We start from the raw sequence: 16847 nt of genomic DNA, 5'->3' as shown, positions 1-16847 counted from the left end.
TTCAATAAGACAATTAAACTTGAACTGGCATGACAATCCAGATTGTCATACCGATTGTCATGCCAGGTCATTTCTGATTGTCTCACTGAAAGTTCTAGCAGGGAGGATAATTGTCTTTCCAGTTCAAATTTGATAGTCTTGCTAGTTCATTCAGTTTTCTCACCGATTGTCATGCTAGTACAACAGATAGTCATGCCAATTATCTTGGTAGTTCAAATCAATTCTGTTGATTGGTTTATTTAATTCGAGTAGCAGACATTCAAGACAACAGAAAACAGATATTGAATACACTCAACTACTCAAGAACAAACTGAACAGAGCGGCAGAAACTTTTCATCTTCAACTGTTAAATTCAAGAACATTAATTTCTAGCATTTATAGTTAAATCTAAACCACTAGAAATCATTCTCTTGTTCTTGTGTCACTATCTAGCGGATCAAAATCCCTAGAACTTAATCTCAAATTGCTTTTAGCATTTGATCTTTTTATTATAAAAATAGAAAAAGTTCATGTCAAATTTATTCTAGATTTGTGATAATTTATTTCAGATTAATCCCTTGTAAACGATACCGTTGTTGTAACACCTTTCAAGTTTAATAATAGTTTTATTTAACTTCAAATTTGTTTCACCTTTTTATTCCGCATTAAATTCGATTAAACGGTATAGTTTGTATTCAACCCCACCTTCTACAAATATATTGGGACCTAACAACAACCTCTCCATATACACTACAATATACTTTTCAACTTACAAACCCTTTCCTACACACAAAATACAACTCTACAACTCTTATTCTCAGTTTCAATGGCCCCAAAGAGATCTCGAACTGTCGATAGCAGCAACACCATTCTGACTGCTGATTCTTCAAGGGGTACTGCTGTGAGGCCCCGATTGATGGATAGGGCTGCTGAGGAGGAGTATGCTAGGCTTTTGACTAAGCTGATTTTAAAGGAGAGGGGATTTTTTCCATCGGGGAGGGATGGTGAGTTATTGTCGATGATTGCAGAGAAGGGTTGGATTACTTTTTGCGAGTCGCCTGAGTCGGTCCCGGTGAGTGTTATTCGCGAGTTCAATGGGAACGCCAAGGCCGACAAGAATGTGTATTCTGTTGTTCGTGGGCTTACTGTTGATTATCAGCCCGAGGCGATTCGCCGTGTTATTGGGCAGCGACAAAGGAAGCCCAGGAGGAGAATTGGAATGAGAAGTCCCCTAAGGATTTTGACTCAGATTTGATTATTGCTACTCGCTGCCAGCCGGGCACGGTGTGGAAGTTTAAGACGGGATCCAACGAGTATCGTTCTTTCCCGGCTGTTGCGATGAACAAGTATGCCTGTGCATGGAATGCCTTTATTTGTGCTAATATTTTGCCTTCTTCGCATGCACATGAGGTTACAGTTGAGAGAGTCAGGTTGTTGTGGGGGATTCTGAATGAGGAGTATTATGTAGACCTTGGTGAGTTCATCTACCAAGGGATTTTAAAGTTTTTGAGGGGGAGGACGCATAACAGCATCCCTTATGCCTCTGTTGTCACGAAGCTGTGCAAGGCAGTTGGATTCTACTGGCCTTCTTATGAGCAACTGCAGATGCTGGCCGGTCCTATTGATTCATCGACGCTGAATGCGATGCAGGAGTGGACGGGTGGAGAGCCCGAAGAGCATGGGTTGGGATATCGTCTTCTAGGAAGACGTCCAGCAGCTGGTGCTACGATGGCTAGGCCCAGTCAGACTCATGGCGAGGCAGGTTTTTCTAGAGCCCAGGGAGGTGAAGGTTCAGGGATGGCTGATTTTCAGTACAGGATGCTTTCCAGGAGGATGGATGCGATGTACGAGTCGCAGAGTAGGTTTGTACAGGAGCTCACCCTAACACTTGGGACTGCTTTTAGAGGCCTTGGAGCTGACATCTAGTGACCCGTTTTTGGTGAGGACTCTGCTTATCCGTCTCCTGACACTCCACCCTCTGAGGGTGATGATGATGATGATGATTTCTCTGAGTAGGTATACCCTATGTTCCTTTCTATTACCTTCACTGGGGACAGTGAAGATTTTAAGTTTGGGGGTGGTAGTTAAGGAACATATTTATGTGTGTGTGATGTAGTTGCATATTCATGATAGTTTAGTTCATATAGTGCATATTTTTGCCATATAGTTTTTTTTTTATTATTTTATAGCTTTATTTATCATGTCATATAGCTCATGCATATACCATGATCTCTTTGTGTTGCTTTACCAATTGATATGTGATATTGATGCGAGTGTAGCGATAGCGTTAAAGTGATGTTGAATCTTAGAGTATATTATTAAGGACTAGATTGTTGTCATGGTTTGATGGTTTTTGAGGTTAATCTATTGCTTATGCTTAGAATGTATGATAGGCTATTGATGATAAAAGACATGAACAAATAAAATTGGAGTAAAAATTGGAATTCATTGCTAGTTGTGGCTAGGCGTCAAATGGCTAGTAGCCGGCTCGTATTGTATTCAAGTAGTCTAGGGTTGAGCAAGATGGAGCGAAACACACTTCCTCAGAAATTGAAAAAAAAAGAGAAAAAAAACATTGAGAAAAAAAGAAAAAAATAGAAAAAATATAAAAGAAAAAAATATGGTTTAATGCATAATTGATCACGAGTGAGCTCTTTGGTATTTGAGTTATTAAGTTCTTAGGGGATTTTGTGCCTAGTGACCTAAGGCTTTTATAGTCTGGGATCCGCTAACCTAACGCTCGCTAAATGGATGCCATTGCATAAGTCTTTTGTGGACCTCACTCATTGCACGATCAAATAAGCATTTGTTTATTGTGTTGAATAAAAGCATGATTCTGTAATCAGCTCCAATGATCTTGAAGAGTTATAAGTCATTTTGTGTCTAGAATATATTCTTCGTATAATCTTGTGATTGCCTTGAGGATAATTGAGTTATGATAATTGATCTAGTTTCGAAGCATATCTGTTAAGCATTCGCACACGCCACGTTTCTAGTTGTATGTTAGCTTGCGTGATTTGATTGATCTTTAGTCGCCTAATTGCATTTGTTGAGATGTCATATGTTGGTTGGTTTAGACATTGCGATGGGGATCACTGCATTTCATGTAGTTTGCATTCATGCATGTTTTTATTTTATTTTTGAGTCTGTGACGCTTGAGGACAAGGATCGATTTAAGTTTGGGGGTGTAATAAGTGGCATTTTATACCACTTAGAACGTCTTATAATGGCTTGAATTGATGTCTTGAAATCAAGTATTTTGTGTATTTGATGCGTTTTTCTAGTGTCTTTGCATTTCAGGGTTTAATTTACGTAATTAGGGAGATTTCAGCATAATAAGCCTAGGAAAGTACATGGAACCAGTTGCGGGGAGTTGTGCGAAAAATTCAGCAAAATCAGGAGCAAAAAGATGATTTTTCCAGAAGTTGTGCAGACGCCCGCCTGGGATATGCAGGCGACCTCCTGGAGATGCAAGCGCCCGCGTGGGAACTGAGGCGGCCGCCAGGGGTCGTAATTTTATATTCTGGATTTTTATAATTCAACTTCTATTGGGCTTCTGAGACTGCTGATTCTTGTGGACTCTTATATAAACCTACTTGAGAGACGTTTCACAATAACAAGCGACAAGCAAGGAGCAAGGAGAGAAGATTAAGAAGACCGTTTTAGCACACCACAACGAAGAAGAGGAAGCATACGTTATCTTGTGATTCTTTTATTCGTTGTAACAGTGGATGCTAGTTTTCTTTACTTTGAACCTTAATACTCTTGTGACGTACTCTAGCTTTAATAAGTATTTTTATTCGTTTATATCGTTGTGTGATTATCATGTTTTCATATGAACCCATGGTGACGATGAGTTCTATCATGGGCTAATCGTGATCATGGGGTTGTAGCGGATTTACTATGGATTTCTTTAGTTAATTTTTTAATACCTTGGTATGTGATGATTATATGATATCTAGTATAGGTTGTGATTATTCGTCTTATGTGCGTCGCGAACATATAAGATAGCCTGTTAATCTCTTGTGAAGCGACAATGAATCTTGAGATTTAGAACTTGCCATGCTAGCATAGGTTTATGTATTGTATGCATGATTAGTGGGTAACTCTAACCGTTTTACTTGTCCTGTGTAATCATAATGAATAACTTGTGCTTAAATCGTTATGTTGTCAAATTTTGTAGACATATAGGGTCTCAACATAATTGATACATATTCAACTTCTATTTTAATTATGGATGCTTGGTAGAATGGTAATTGTGCAACGAAAGTTGGCTTTTATCAATTTCGTGTTGTTCGATTAATATCATCACTGTTACATGCTAAGGGTAATAAAAATAACTATTGAATGAAGTAGTAATGAAGTTATGATCTTATGTGTGTTTAATATTATTAATTCAAGTGTTAATTTAAGTGTTAAATTCTCGTAGTTATTAATTAGTTAATCAACCTTAAGTGTTATTGTTTTGACATTGAGAAGTAATCATACATTGGTGGGTAAGTGTTAATTGAACATAATTAGTCAGAGTCTCTGTGGGAACGGACTAGAAATCATTTTGTACTGCTTGCGAACGCGTATACTTGCGTGAATTATTAACGCATGCTTTGTGCCTAACAATCGCTCCAAAACCTTAAAGTGGTAGAGGAAAACCCTAATAAGATCTTATACTCATTAGCATTGTGGGAAAAAAATTGTTGCAAGAGTAGTATAAGACACACCTATCTATATTCACAAAATCAATTCTGTATTTTAATAATCAACTTTAACATATATACTTTATAAACTCAAGTTAAAAAATAAAGAATAATTCTAGAGGTATTAAATTGGTACCCAAAATGGTTCCTAAATGTCACGTATCGTGGTTTGATGAACTACAACTCAATTAATAATAGTGCACCCTTGTATTCACATAAATTTTCCCAATAATATCATGCCAAATTGCCAAGTCACAAATATCACATCATTTGAGATCAATTTTTTTAACCTATTTGGTACCTTTAGCACTACTTAAAAATAAAACTACCATTACTTACTCTCTATAAAGATAATTTTTTTAACCATTTATTATAATCAATCTCATAATAGTTAGTGCATTTTATAAATGAGTGAATTTAATTTCATAGTTAATGAGTGTCGCAATGATTGTCATTGTATGTTTGAAAAGCCTTTGATATTTTTGAAACTTTTCTTAAATTTATGTGATACTTTTTTTTTTCAAAGAAAAAACTAAATAAAATTTCAAGTTACCGAGATAATCTATGCAACATAGCATGACTATCCACCAAGCTCCAAAGATAACAAACTCATTCAGCAACATTAGATTTAACATGGTCATTTATTACTCTACAAAACATTGATTAGTTCATGTTTTTTCAAATTCTGTACGTCCTTTCCCATACATCTCTGTTCAATGACGGGCCTAGGTATAAAATTCAGTGATGGCCGAGTTATGAAAAAATTAAAAATATGTTAAACACATAATATTTGATGAATAAAAAGTTTCATTTTAACTTGTTCTGGGAATCAAACCATTGCATCCTCACCGAAAATCCAACATAATCATCACTAGACCAAAACTATTTTAATTTCATATAATAATACAAATATTACTTAATCTAAAGTTTCAGGGTGGGTTAAGGTAAGTGCTGGGCTCAGTGTAAGTCCACACTATGTCTGTTAATAATGTATTTTAATTATTTTTCATACTCATCTTTTAAGACATGTTGAACTGAATTTTTTGTAAATATGGTTTAAATGTTGTAAAATTATATGGAAAAAAACAAATTATAATAAAAAAATTATACTTATATTATTATATACTAGTATATACCCTTGTGATACATGACTTTTTAACCAAGGTAAACCGCATTTAAGCGACAGGCTCTGACTCAGGAGACATAATCATAAATTCTCCTCCCGTGGGATTCGAAGATTCGAACCTGTGACCAAGAGGACAATTTTCCTCTCTTTAACCAACTGAGTCAACCCTTGCGGGCATATGTTGTTGGTGAGATTCGAAACGTATACCTCTTGAATAATAATTTTTAAGACTATATCTAAGATTTTTAAAATTTTGATCTACAATTGACGATAGGATCAATACGCAAACTTTTAATATTTGGTCATAAATATTTTTGTAACTATTTTATTTGTTTTTAAAAAAAAATTGTATGTTGTACGGGTAAAATGCTAGTATATAAAAATACGTCGGTCCCTATTTGGCGAATTGAGAGAGATTTGGAATACTAAACAAAAAATTTAAAGTTTAGATCTAATTACAGACAACACTTTAAACTTTTAATTAAAGACCCTAAATTCTTGTTCGTCTATGTAATATAGTTGTTGACGGCCAGCAAACCTTGGCAATATTATATATGATATTGTGGGTTTTGAAGAGACCTGCACATATTTGTTGTTGGACGTCCAAACCTTCATTATTACCTAATAAAACTGCTCTAAAAATTCCGTCTTCAGTACGGAATACGGGTAACTATGACGTGCAGTATTTATTGACTTCAATACGGGTAAAAAACTAAAGATTCCGTCTTCAACCATTGAGGAAACAAGAGACGCTGCTTGTGATAATAAGCCGCCACCAACTTGTCATTCTTTATCCATGTCACTGATATATTTGGCTAACTTGGATTCTCGGCGACTTCCTGTTCTTTGCTTGTAAGTTTATATAACATATTCCCCAAACAATATACGTCCCAACCTTTCTAACAAAAAAAAATTCCTTGTTTATTCATAAAATTAAGTCATATCATCAACTGAAGAATGAAGCTCCCGTCTAGGTGGATAATGTCTATTAAAGAAATTGGAAAGCCACGTAAATTATTGTTGGTTTATCTTATAGTATAACTGCTGAATACTTGATCAAACCCATAAAGCAATTGAAACTCTGTTCCTTGTCATTATATAATTTAACACGTTCAAGTGAACCAAGTGATAAGAAATTTCCTTTGGTAAGATAAGAAAAACGTGCTATCTTCAATAATTGTGTACTGTAAAAGGAGACGAATGATAATGCAGGAAGAAAGCCAACCGATTAGTATCATGAATAATCACATTTTTATATGTATGTATACCCTCATGGTCACAACTCTGAAACCCCTGGCTAGGTTTTCAAATGTAAATTTATAATGGTCTATATCTCCTCTATATTTAGGTCGAGGTTGCACCATAATATTTTGGAAATTATTATGAGTATTAAATTCATTTCTAGAATATTTATTAAAAAAAAATTATTTGTTAAATAAAAATGAACTTCCTACATTCACATAAATAGAGGCACAAAACAAAATTACAAAAAATTGTCACAAAATGACATGACATGATTAATGTTACACAATGAAAAAATTCAATTGGTCGAACCAATATGTTACCTGTGACATTTGTAACTATTTTAATAACTCATTTTGACATTATACTCTCGCACAAAAGTACTACTATTAAATATTATTTTATGAGTTAATTTAGAGTTACTACTTTTATCACATAATTAACAAGTATGTTACAAACTCTTCCAAACTAATGAGTTACTACTTTTATCACATAATTAACAATTAACAAGTATGTTACAAACTCCTTCCATTCTTATAAAAAATAATACTCCTACTTATGCTGCCACCCTACCTATGTCACAAATTTTCGCATGTTCCTGCTTAATCACAAAATATGAATCTATTTAATTTCTTTAAATTTCTAACTCCAATTGTTTTACAAAAATATAGATATTTGGTAATATGTTTTACAATTATTTTGACACATTTTCAATGCCAGAAATTTTATTTGAGTAAAATTTATGATATCCCAATATTTAACATGTTTTATATTATAAAAACACCTTTAAAATATTATAATAATATAAATATGATATTTTTAAATTATATTAAATCTACTTGATGTGAAAGCCAACTCATAAAATTTAGACATAAATATTTATAAATGTACTGATTAATGAGAATATCTCAAACAAAAATTCTAGCAAAAAACAAAAACATCCTGCCATACATTTAATTAGTTGTTACAATGTTTGAATATTATATTAACCATGAGTGCCAAACTGATTTGATTATTTGAGGCTGTTTAGACCTTAAAATACTCCTATAAAAAAAACTTAAAATACTATAAAAAGCATTGTAGATATTCTCATTCAGTCAGCTTCTTTAGCAACCCGTTTCTTCTTTGTTAACTTGATTGCTGTGGAATTAAGTACATAATTGCTATGAGACAAAATAAATTATGTATTATGAAATTTAAAATTTACCAGTCATAAGTTTTCATCATTCAGGATAGTACGGAGTAGATATAATGTGACTAATCCACTAGCAACAACGTACCAAAGATAGTTCATTACCCGTGAGCAAAACCAAATCGAAAAATCGAACCAAACCATATAATTTCGGTTCGGTTTGATTTGAGTTTTTTCAAAAATTTTGTTTAATTCAGTTTTTCGGTTTTAACCGAAATACTATTGGTTCGGTTCGGTTAATCTAAAAATTAATTCGGTTTAACTGAAATAACCGAAATCTAAATATAAATATTTTTGAATTATATATATATATAATATAGTAAATATAAACAAAAAATAGACTGTATGTATTTTCAATTGGTTAGAATATATGTATCTTCAATTTTTTACATATATAATATAATATTATATGTATTCTTTTAACATTTCAAATTATTTTTTATTTTCATTTTAAATTATTTTGACAAAATTTTCAAATATTTCGGTTTTCAAAAACCAAACCGAATTAATCAAAATAATTCGGTTTAGTTTTCGGTTCGGTTTGTGCATAAATTTGGTTCGATTCGATTAGGGAAAAACTATCACATTCGGTTTTCTGATTTCTAACCGAACTGACCGAATGTACGTTGGATGAGTTGCTAGTCCTGGTTATGTCTTTTTTGGGTCGACCTTAATTTAACGAGTGGGCTACAACTCCCTAATCATCTACTTTTATAGTAAGCCCCCGAGATTGATCAAATCTTATGAGTTCAATATACTTAATTAAATACCATTATGGCTTTATTATCGTGCTTTACTATAAATACAACCGAATATGTTAGTGCACAAACATCATAACATTCTTAATCATATTTCATAATTATATAATTTCTCCCACTCTGCATTTAATATTAAAAGAAGAGTTCTAATGGATCGGAGTTGCAGTAAAGAATTCGCCAGTAATTACATGCTACTGAGTTCTGAAAACTTGGGTTTTCTTGATCTCTTTTACATATTATTTTCCAAGGACCTGAAGAACAGAACTTTTATAGACTGTTCTGAAGCAACTCGAGAAGAAAGCTGCAGCCGCAGATGGATTATATTTGCTTCGATCGTTGCCCAGAAATTACTATTCTTATTAGCCAAACCCATGGCACGCTTCGGATATAAGGTGGAGTATTGTCTTAACTTAATATCAAGCAACGGTGGCTTTCTTGGCCTAGTTCAAAATTATTTACGAGGTTGGTTACTTTCCATATGCTTTATGTGTAAAAAGTTCTTTCTGTCATTTAAATTTTATGCAAAAATAGTCTGAGCCATAGTAATCCAAGAGTGTACTAGAGTTCTATTTCACCTAACCGAGGAAGGGCTTAAGGATCTTGTGCTATTCAACATTCTATTTACAATGGATTGTTGCTTATGCAGGGAAGGTTATAGAACCTAATATGGAATCAGCAAGTTTCTTCTCAGTTACTGAATATACGGACAAGCGTATTGATTTAGACCAAAATATTAAACCTGGAGATTCTAGATACTTGAGTGTACTTTCAATTATGGCTGCTAAAGCCTCTTACGAGAACAAAGCATATCTGGAGACAATTGTCAGAGATCATTGGAAGGTATATATATATATATATATATATATATGTATTCTAGACCGCAGCTAACTATATACTGATAAAACGTTTAAGCAACTCTAATTTATTACAAACTTATCAGTTCCAAATGAAAATTTTGTAAATAAACTTTTGAAAATCTTCTATTCATATATCAATGACCAAAGATTTAAAAAACTTGTATCATATTTTGTTGTTAAGTAGTGCGTTGATTCATACTTTTCTTGGCCACATCCGGCATCCAAATTAATTATCTAATTATATATCTTGTATGCAATTTGTGCAGATGGAACTTTTAGGTTCGTTCAACTTCTGGAATGGTGAGCAGTTAAAATTTTAGAATTTACTTTATTAAAAAAAATTAATAAATAAAACAACTCCAAAAATTTTAAGTAGCATTATGTAATTCTTGTACTAATCAATGATGAAAATGAATTTGAATAACAGAAGAGATGTAACTAATTCTATTGGAAATGCTATTTTTTTTGCAGATTATCAACAAAAAGCAACCACGCAAGCCTTCATGTGTCGCGAGACACGTGGCGATGAGGAACAAATCGTGGTGTCTTTCAGAGGTACGGAGGTATTTGACGCAGATGCTTGGTCATCGGACGTTGATCTCTCTTGGTACGAGCTTCATTGCGGTGTGGGAAAGGTTCATGGGGGCTTCTTGAAAGCTCTAGGCTTACAGAAGAGTCTAGGCTTTCCAAAAGAAATTGAACATGTAGCTGACAAACCAGTAGCTTATTATTTCATTAGAAACATGCTTAGAGAACTTTTGGGAGCTAACAAAAATGCAAAGTTCATTGTTACGGGCCACAGTTTAGGAGGGGCATTAGCCATCCTGTTTTCGGGCCTTTTAGCTTTCCACAAGGAGGATTTGTTGCTTGAGAGATTACAGGGGGTGTATACATTTGGTCAACCGAGAGTAGGCGACGCGGAATTTGGAAACTTCATGGAAGAGCAGTTAAAGAATAACAATATTCGTTATTTTAGAACTGTTTACTGCAATGATATTGTGCCTAGACTTCCTTATGATGACTCCAATTTTATGTTTAAGCACTTTGGAGAATGCCTCTACATTAATAGTTTTTATGAAGGACAGGTAATTAAACTGCTAATGAATAATGATCCCCTCTTTGTATAGTGTATATTAAATTGCAGCAAAACACACACACATTATGCACATCTTCATATATAATTGCACAATATGCATAATAGAAGTTTAACTATGAGGTTGTGTTGTGAAGATTGTTGCAGAGGAACCGAACAAGAATTATTTTTCGCTTTTGCATGCAATTCCGAAGAGAGCAAATGCAGTTTGGGAGCTTGCAAGAGGCTTTATCATTCCATACACAAGGGGAAGTGATTACAGGGAAGGGGCTCTTCTTCGAGTAATAAGAGTTTTAGGAGTTTTAGTACCGGGTATCTCAGCTCATATACCCCAAAATTATGTTAATGCTGCCCGATTGGTATCATCTGGTGTGTTGGATACTGATGACTAAATAATCAGAATAATGTATTCTTTAATAATCTCTATCTATGCCTTTGATTATCTAATGTATCTTATAATTGGGCTTCCAAGAATCTATTTAAGTTTCTCTCTAATTCTTCATCAAACAAACAAGTTTTGTGTTATGATGATTAATTGGTGTGAGTTTTAATAAATTATAGCATAGAAGAAAGAGAAAAGGTTCGGGTAATAAGACTATCTCCAACACTCTAAAACTCTTAGCTTAAAATAGATAAAAGATACCATAAATTTAAATCGTAGAGAATAGGTAAAAAATTCTACACTCCAGCAGGTCAATGAAGGCACAAGAGACTTCTTTGTGGAATAAAGGAACCTGCAATTAGAAGTTATCACCGGAGAATATCTTCATTAAGACTAAAATCATCAGCTTCCTGCAATTACATTAACGAAATTGCAATATGAATATGGTAAAACTTAAGCACACTAAGAAAAACTCAAAATTAGAAGTTAATATTCAATATTATCTCCATATCTAGTGCACTATACATTGTTGTAGAGTGCTAAATGGTACACCAGAACTGAAAAAACAAATCTCAGTAATTCTTCATTGTTTTTGCTCGACAGAAAAGATTTCCATGCACTTGGAAATGTACCTCGTCCATTTCACAAAACATTCTAAATCTCAAAATATATTCCTACACTTATATAGAAGCAGCAAGATTTCATGATCTCTTCGGAATTTATTTTTCTATCAAAATTAGAAAACAATATATAGAACACACCCTGGTGTCAACAAGAAGATCCTAGAGCTTACATTGATCCTTTTTGCTTCGGTGCTGGTGCAGAAGTTATTAAAACTCCATACAAAATTCTTAGCCCTTCACTACAAGAATTCAAGCCATTTACGACAGTTTTTTTAAACCGAAATCGTCGTAATTGAGGCATTTACGACGAAAATATTTCGTCGTTTTTGCTCGAGTAGTAAGTTCATTTTTTGTCACAAAATAAAATTTTGTCGTATATTAAATTTTCATCAGAAAATAAAATTTCGTCGGAAGTTCAATTTTTCGTCACAAAATAAAATTTCGTTAGAAGTTCAATTTTTCGTCAGAAAATAAAATTTCGTCGCAAGTTTGGAATTGAAACCTACTTATGACGGAATATGTGATGAACAACCGTCGTAAATAACCCAGTAATCCAAAAATATTAAAAACATTAATATGTTTTTTTTGTCAGATTTCTAGACATTTTTGGCTTTTAAATTAATTCATTAATCTCTCTAATATCACATAATTTGCATACAATTGTGCAATATAAACTAGTATAAATAAAATTATAATCACAAGATCACCGTGCAATATAAACTTTCATACATTTGGTCATAACTGAATTACCATAAAATTAATGACGCTATTGTATACATGTCAATCTCATGAACAAATTAAAGAATGTAAGAATATTACAATGAATCAAGAGACCCTTTTTATACCAGAATGAATGAACCAATAAATAAATAAATAAATAATGATAAGCCTTTAGTTAATTTCTGAGGTCACCATGCTTAAATACGAAGCTTAGGCACCAAGAGCAAGTGCTCGATTCGGGGAATTGTTAGCCCAAACTGCTCAATCATATCCATGTCTTCAGCTGATTTCCCATGCGGCAACTCCCAGTCAAAACAATGTAACAACTGAGCCAACACTAGCTGAACACTCAGCAACCCTAGTTGCATACCAGGACACCCTCTTCTACCACTACCAAATGGTAAGAGCTCAAAATCACGTCCTCGGAGGTCTATTTTACTCTCAGAAAACCTCTCTGGAATAAATTCTAGAGCATTGTTACCCCACACCTTAGAATCTCGTCCTATAGCCCAAGCATTTACGATTATTCGTGACTTCTGAGGGATATGATATCCATTAACTACAATATCCTCCTTAGCTTCGTGGGGACCAAGTAACGGTACTATAGGGTGTAGTCTCATACCTTCTTTTATAACCATGTACAAATATTCTAGTTTGAGCAAATCTGTCTCCTCCACCAATCTATCAAGTCCAACAACGCAAGTAAGCTCCTCTTGACACTTTTTCATTGCCCTTGGATGTCTCATTAGCTCTGTCAGTATCCATTCGATTGATGTAAATGAGGTGTCAATTGCTGCTGTAATGATATCGATCATGATAGACTTGATACTGGATCTGTCAATCAGTTTGGCTAGCTCTTGATGGTTGACAGAAGAGTCATTTTTAGACAAAGATATCATTTCATCGACAATGTCACGATTATTCGTACGAGTGCCAGTATTCAAATTTTGCTCATGCTCCTCAATAATTAGCTCCAACATTGCATCAAGTTTCTTGCCTGTTTCCTTGTATTTTCGTGTCAATCCCTGAAGGTCAAGTGGCTTTAGGGAGGGCACAAAGTCAGCAAGATTAAACTGTCCAGCCAAAGTAAAGGCTTCCGTCATGATACCCTTGAGATCAAATCGATCATCTTTGCTTCGTCCTAAAAGGAACCTAAAAGTCATGTTTTCAATTAAACCCCCTACCTTATCACTAACATTCACCACCTCACCAGCGACCGCAGCTTTCTTGATCTCCTCCACGACTAAGCCAACCTCATCCCTTCTCATCCCTCGGAAAGAATTAACTTTTGCGAGAGCTAAAAGCTCTTGCACAACAAATTTTCTCACATGCCTCCAGTATGTACCATTGGTGAAGCTAATGCCATTGTTACCATATGACATATGTGCAACAGCCTCCATTTGTGGTCGTGCTGCAAAAGCACTGTCATGAGTTTTTAGGAAAAGTTGAGCAGCCTCAGGAGACGAGACAACTATAGACGGCACGGAACCCATGCGTAAAGACATTATAGGACCATACTTCTTGGACAACTCATGGAAGGTACGGTGGGGAAGGCTACCCAAATTTAAAAGGCTACCAACAATCGGTAATCCTCTCGGGCCTGGTGGCAGTAGCTTACGCTGCTTGGCGTCGAGTATCCACCAGAATGCAGCTCCAAGGAAGAGGAACAGAAATGAAAAGGCCAAGGAAAGGATCATCGTTGGTTGAAGAAATATAATGGTTTTTAAAGATTGGAGCTCTTGATTAGTAATTCAAGTGTAGTAGTAGTTGCTTGTTGTGTGCTGTTTAGTAATTATGTTAGGAGTTGGTTTTTATAGCTAGAGAAAATGAGCAGCCAAAAATGAATCACCCTAAACGACAAGCAGCTGCATTTCAGTTGATTTTGTAGCACATGCCAAAAAACATTTAAAATAAATATAATTCATTGTCTAGGAAAGCTTCTGCGGGTTTCATTTTTTCTTTAATATGTCATCTTAATCTTCTTGTTTTTCCTGTTAATATATGTTTCCAACAGCGACCTCAACCACACCCACATGTTCAGCATATATATTTAATTATTTCAGTCCTTGTTATCTATTTTTTAAATGTTTAAAGACTGCAAAGAGTTCATGAACCTGCGTCTATGCTTCTCAGTTCTCGTACCCCTTCCAGATTAGTTAGACTTCAAGGAGGCTGTTGAATTACAATATTAGTATAATAAAATCAGTCTAACCATTTAAGTGTCCGTTTGATAACTTGAATTTCATTTAAAATTCTAGATTTCATCAAATAACATGTTTGGATAAGCTAAAGAATTTGAATTTGGATTTCATTTGAAATCAAAGGCAATCAAATTTAAGTGTATATATATGAATTTGAAATGACAATTCAAATCACGTCATTTGAAATCTTTCATTTAAAATGAAATGCTTGTTTCCAAACAAGGCGATACACAGACAAGCCATATATGCCTGGCCAGAAAAGGTGAAAAGTGATAGAAGAATTAATTGTGATTAAAGGCTTGTTGGAGTTTCTTAGTAATTTATGACGTACTTATGGCAATATTACCCGACCCGATGGATACCCGACCTATTTCGATCCGTTTGGATTTATCCGAATCTGATTTTTTGGATTTGGATCCGAATCGGAATCTTGATTTTAGACCCGAAAAAGTTTGGAAATGGATTTGAATCTTAGGTATACCGAACAGATACCCGTAATTCGTTCCAAACCCGATCCGAACCCGAAATCCGAAAAAAATCCGATAGCATATTCTTATCTTACATAATTTTATAACAATAATACATGATTTAAACGTATCAAATATTTAAATTTAAGGTTTATAATCGGGATGTTGGATAATTATGGATAATTAAATTTATTATATTTGACGTTAATACTGAATTATCTATCTATGTAGCGTACAACTTTTTTTTTTGTTAAATAAACGCACAAGCATGAGTGAGTGAGTCGAACTTTTAACCTACATTTAGTAAAAGAAGACCTCGACTACTGTACCAACTTTTTATTGACAATATATAAAATACTATTTTTGTATTTTTAACATTCAAAAAACATATTTGTATAATAATATAAATTTATTTATATTTTTTTTTAAATATCAGAATTAAACTGGAAACCGACCCGAACCCCGAAAAAACACGATAGATTGGATTTGTATCTTTATTTTTAATATCCGGATCCCAACCCGATCCCGATCCGAAACGAACATAACGAATCGGATTTGGATCTTACGAAACCCGATTTGATCCGACCCGTCGCCATCCTTCATTATTATTATGACTTTAAAGGTCACGTTATATGAAAATTATTAATTATAAGTTATTTAGGTTTGGATAATTTTATTTATAAATTATTATTTATTGATGTATTTGGTAAATTTTAACTTATAAATTAAAAATGATTTTTTAATATAATAATTGAATACATGAAAATATAATCAATAAAAATACATAATATAGTGAAATACAAAAATAACTAAATATTAAAATACAAATTAACAAAAAAGTCTAAAAAATTATTGTAATTATAAAATTAAATTAATTGACAACTAAAAATCAAAATCTAAAAATTATTAAATTATATTTGTGATTAAAATATAAATATTTTGAAATTAGCTTAAGAACTTTACTAAATAAAATGCATTCCAATTACTCGGCACATTTGTTAAAAATGAATAGACCTTAAATTGATAACAAATTTAACACACATAATGTGAACTAAAAAGTAATCTTGGTCTTAAAATTGTTTTGCAAGAGTTTTTACACTGTGATGTGACATGTATTGTTAATCATACATATTAGGTATGCTTGTGATTTTAAAGAATAAATATGTAATCAATATTTTTTTTTTACATTTGTTACTTTGTATCATATTATTATATAATATATTTTTAATTAACATATATGAAATATTTTTTTAAATACACACAATACGAATCAGGGTTAATCAAACTGTAATCATATATATATATATATATAAATTATATTATTTGATTCAATCAATTTTATAATATTTATAGAAAAATAATTATATTACTCACGACAAATGTCATAGAATTATTTCACAATTTGGAAATTTGGAAATTCAATTACAAGAATTGAAATTCCACAATTCAAATTCTAGTATGTTACCCGCAAGGAGCGGCTCACTTGATTAAAAAAGGGATAATTATCCTCTAT

General features: G+C 33.3%; 2 protein-coding genes across 2 annotated transcripts; one reads left to right on the top strand and one right to left on the bottom strand.

Annotated features, from left to right (window-relative positions):
• Positions 1-9058: 9058 nt before the first annotated feature.
• Positions 9059-11388, top strand: LOC141716867 (triacylglycerol lipase OBL1-like). Its single transcript, XM_074519036.1, has 5 exons — positions 9059-9453; positions 9638-9831; positions 10115-10148; positions 10320-10933; positions 11079-11388. The coding sequence occupies exons 1-5, from the start codon at positions 9141-9143 to the stop codon at positions 11331-11333; spliced, it is 1410 nt and encodes a 469-aa protein (XP_074375137.1). The 5' UTR covers positions 9059-9140; the 3' UTR covers positions 11334-11388.
• Positions 11389-12715: 1327 nt separating this feature from the next.
• LOC141719212 (cytochrome P450 CYP736A12-like) lies at positions 12716-14473 on the bottom strand. The gene has a single exon (XM_074521592.1). It carries the CDS (start codon positions 14361-14363, stop codon positions 12864-12866), a length of 1500 nt encoding a protein of 499 aa, XP_074377693.1. The 5' UTR covers positions 14364-14473; the 3' UTR covers positions 12716-12863.
• Between the last annotated feature and the right edge of the window lie 2374 nt (positions 14474-16847).

The sequence above is a fragment of the Apium graveolens genome, chromosome 4 (genome assembly GCF_009905375.1).
Source record: "Apium graveolens cultivar Ventura chromosome 4, ASM990537v1, whole genome shotgun sequence".
In the NCBI taxonomy this organism is placed as follows: domain Eukaryota; kingdom Viridiplantae; phylum Streptophyta; class Magnoliopsida; order Apiales; family Apiaceae; genus Apium; species Apium graveolens.
Note: the sequence above shows the minus strand (reverse complement) of the source record. Positions and strands in the feature narration are given on the sequence as shown.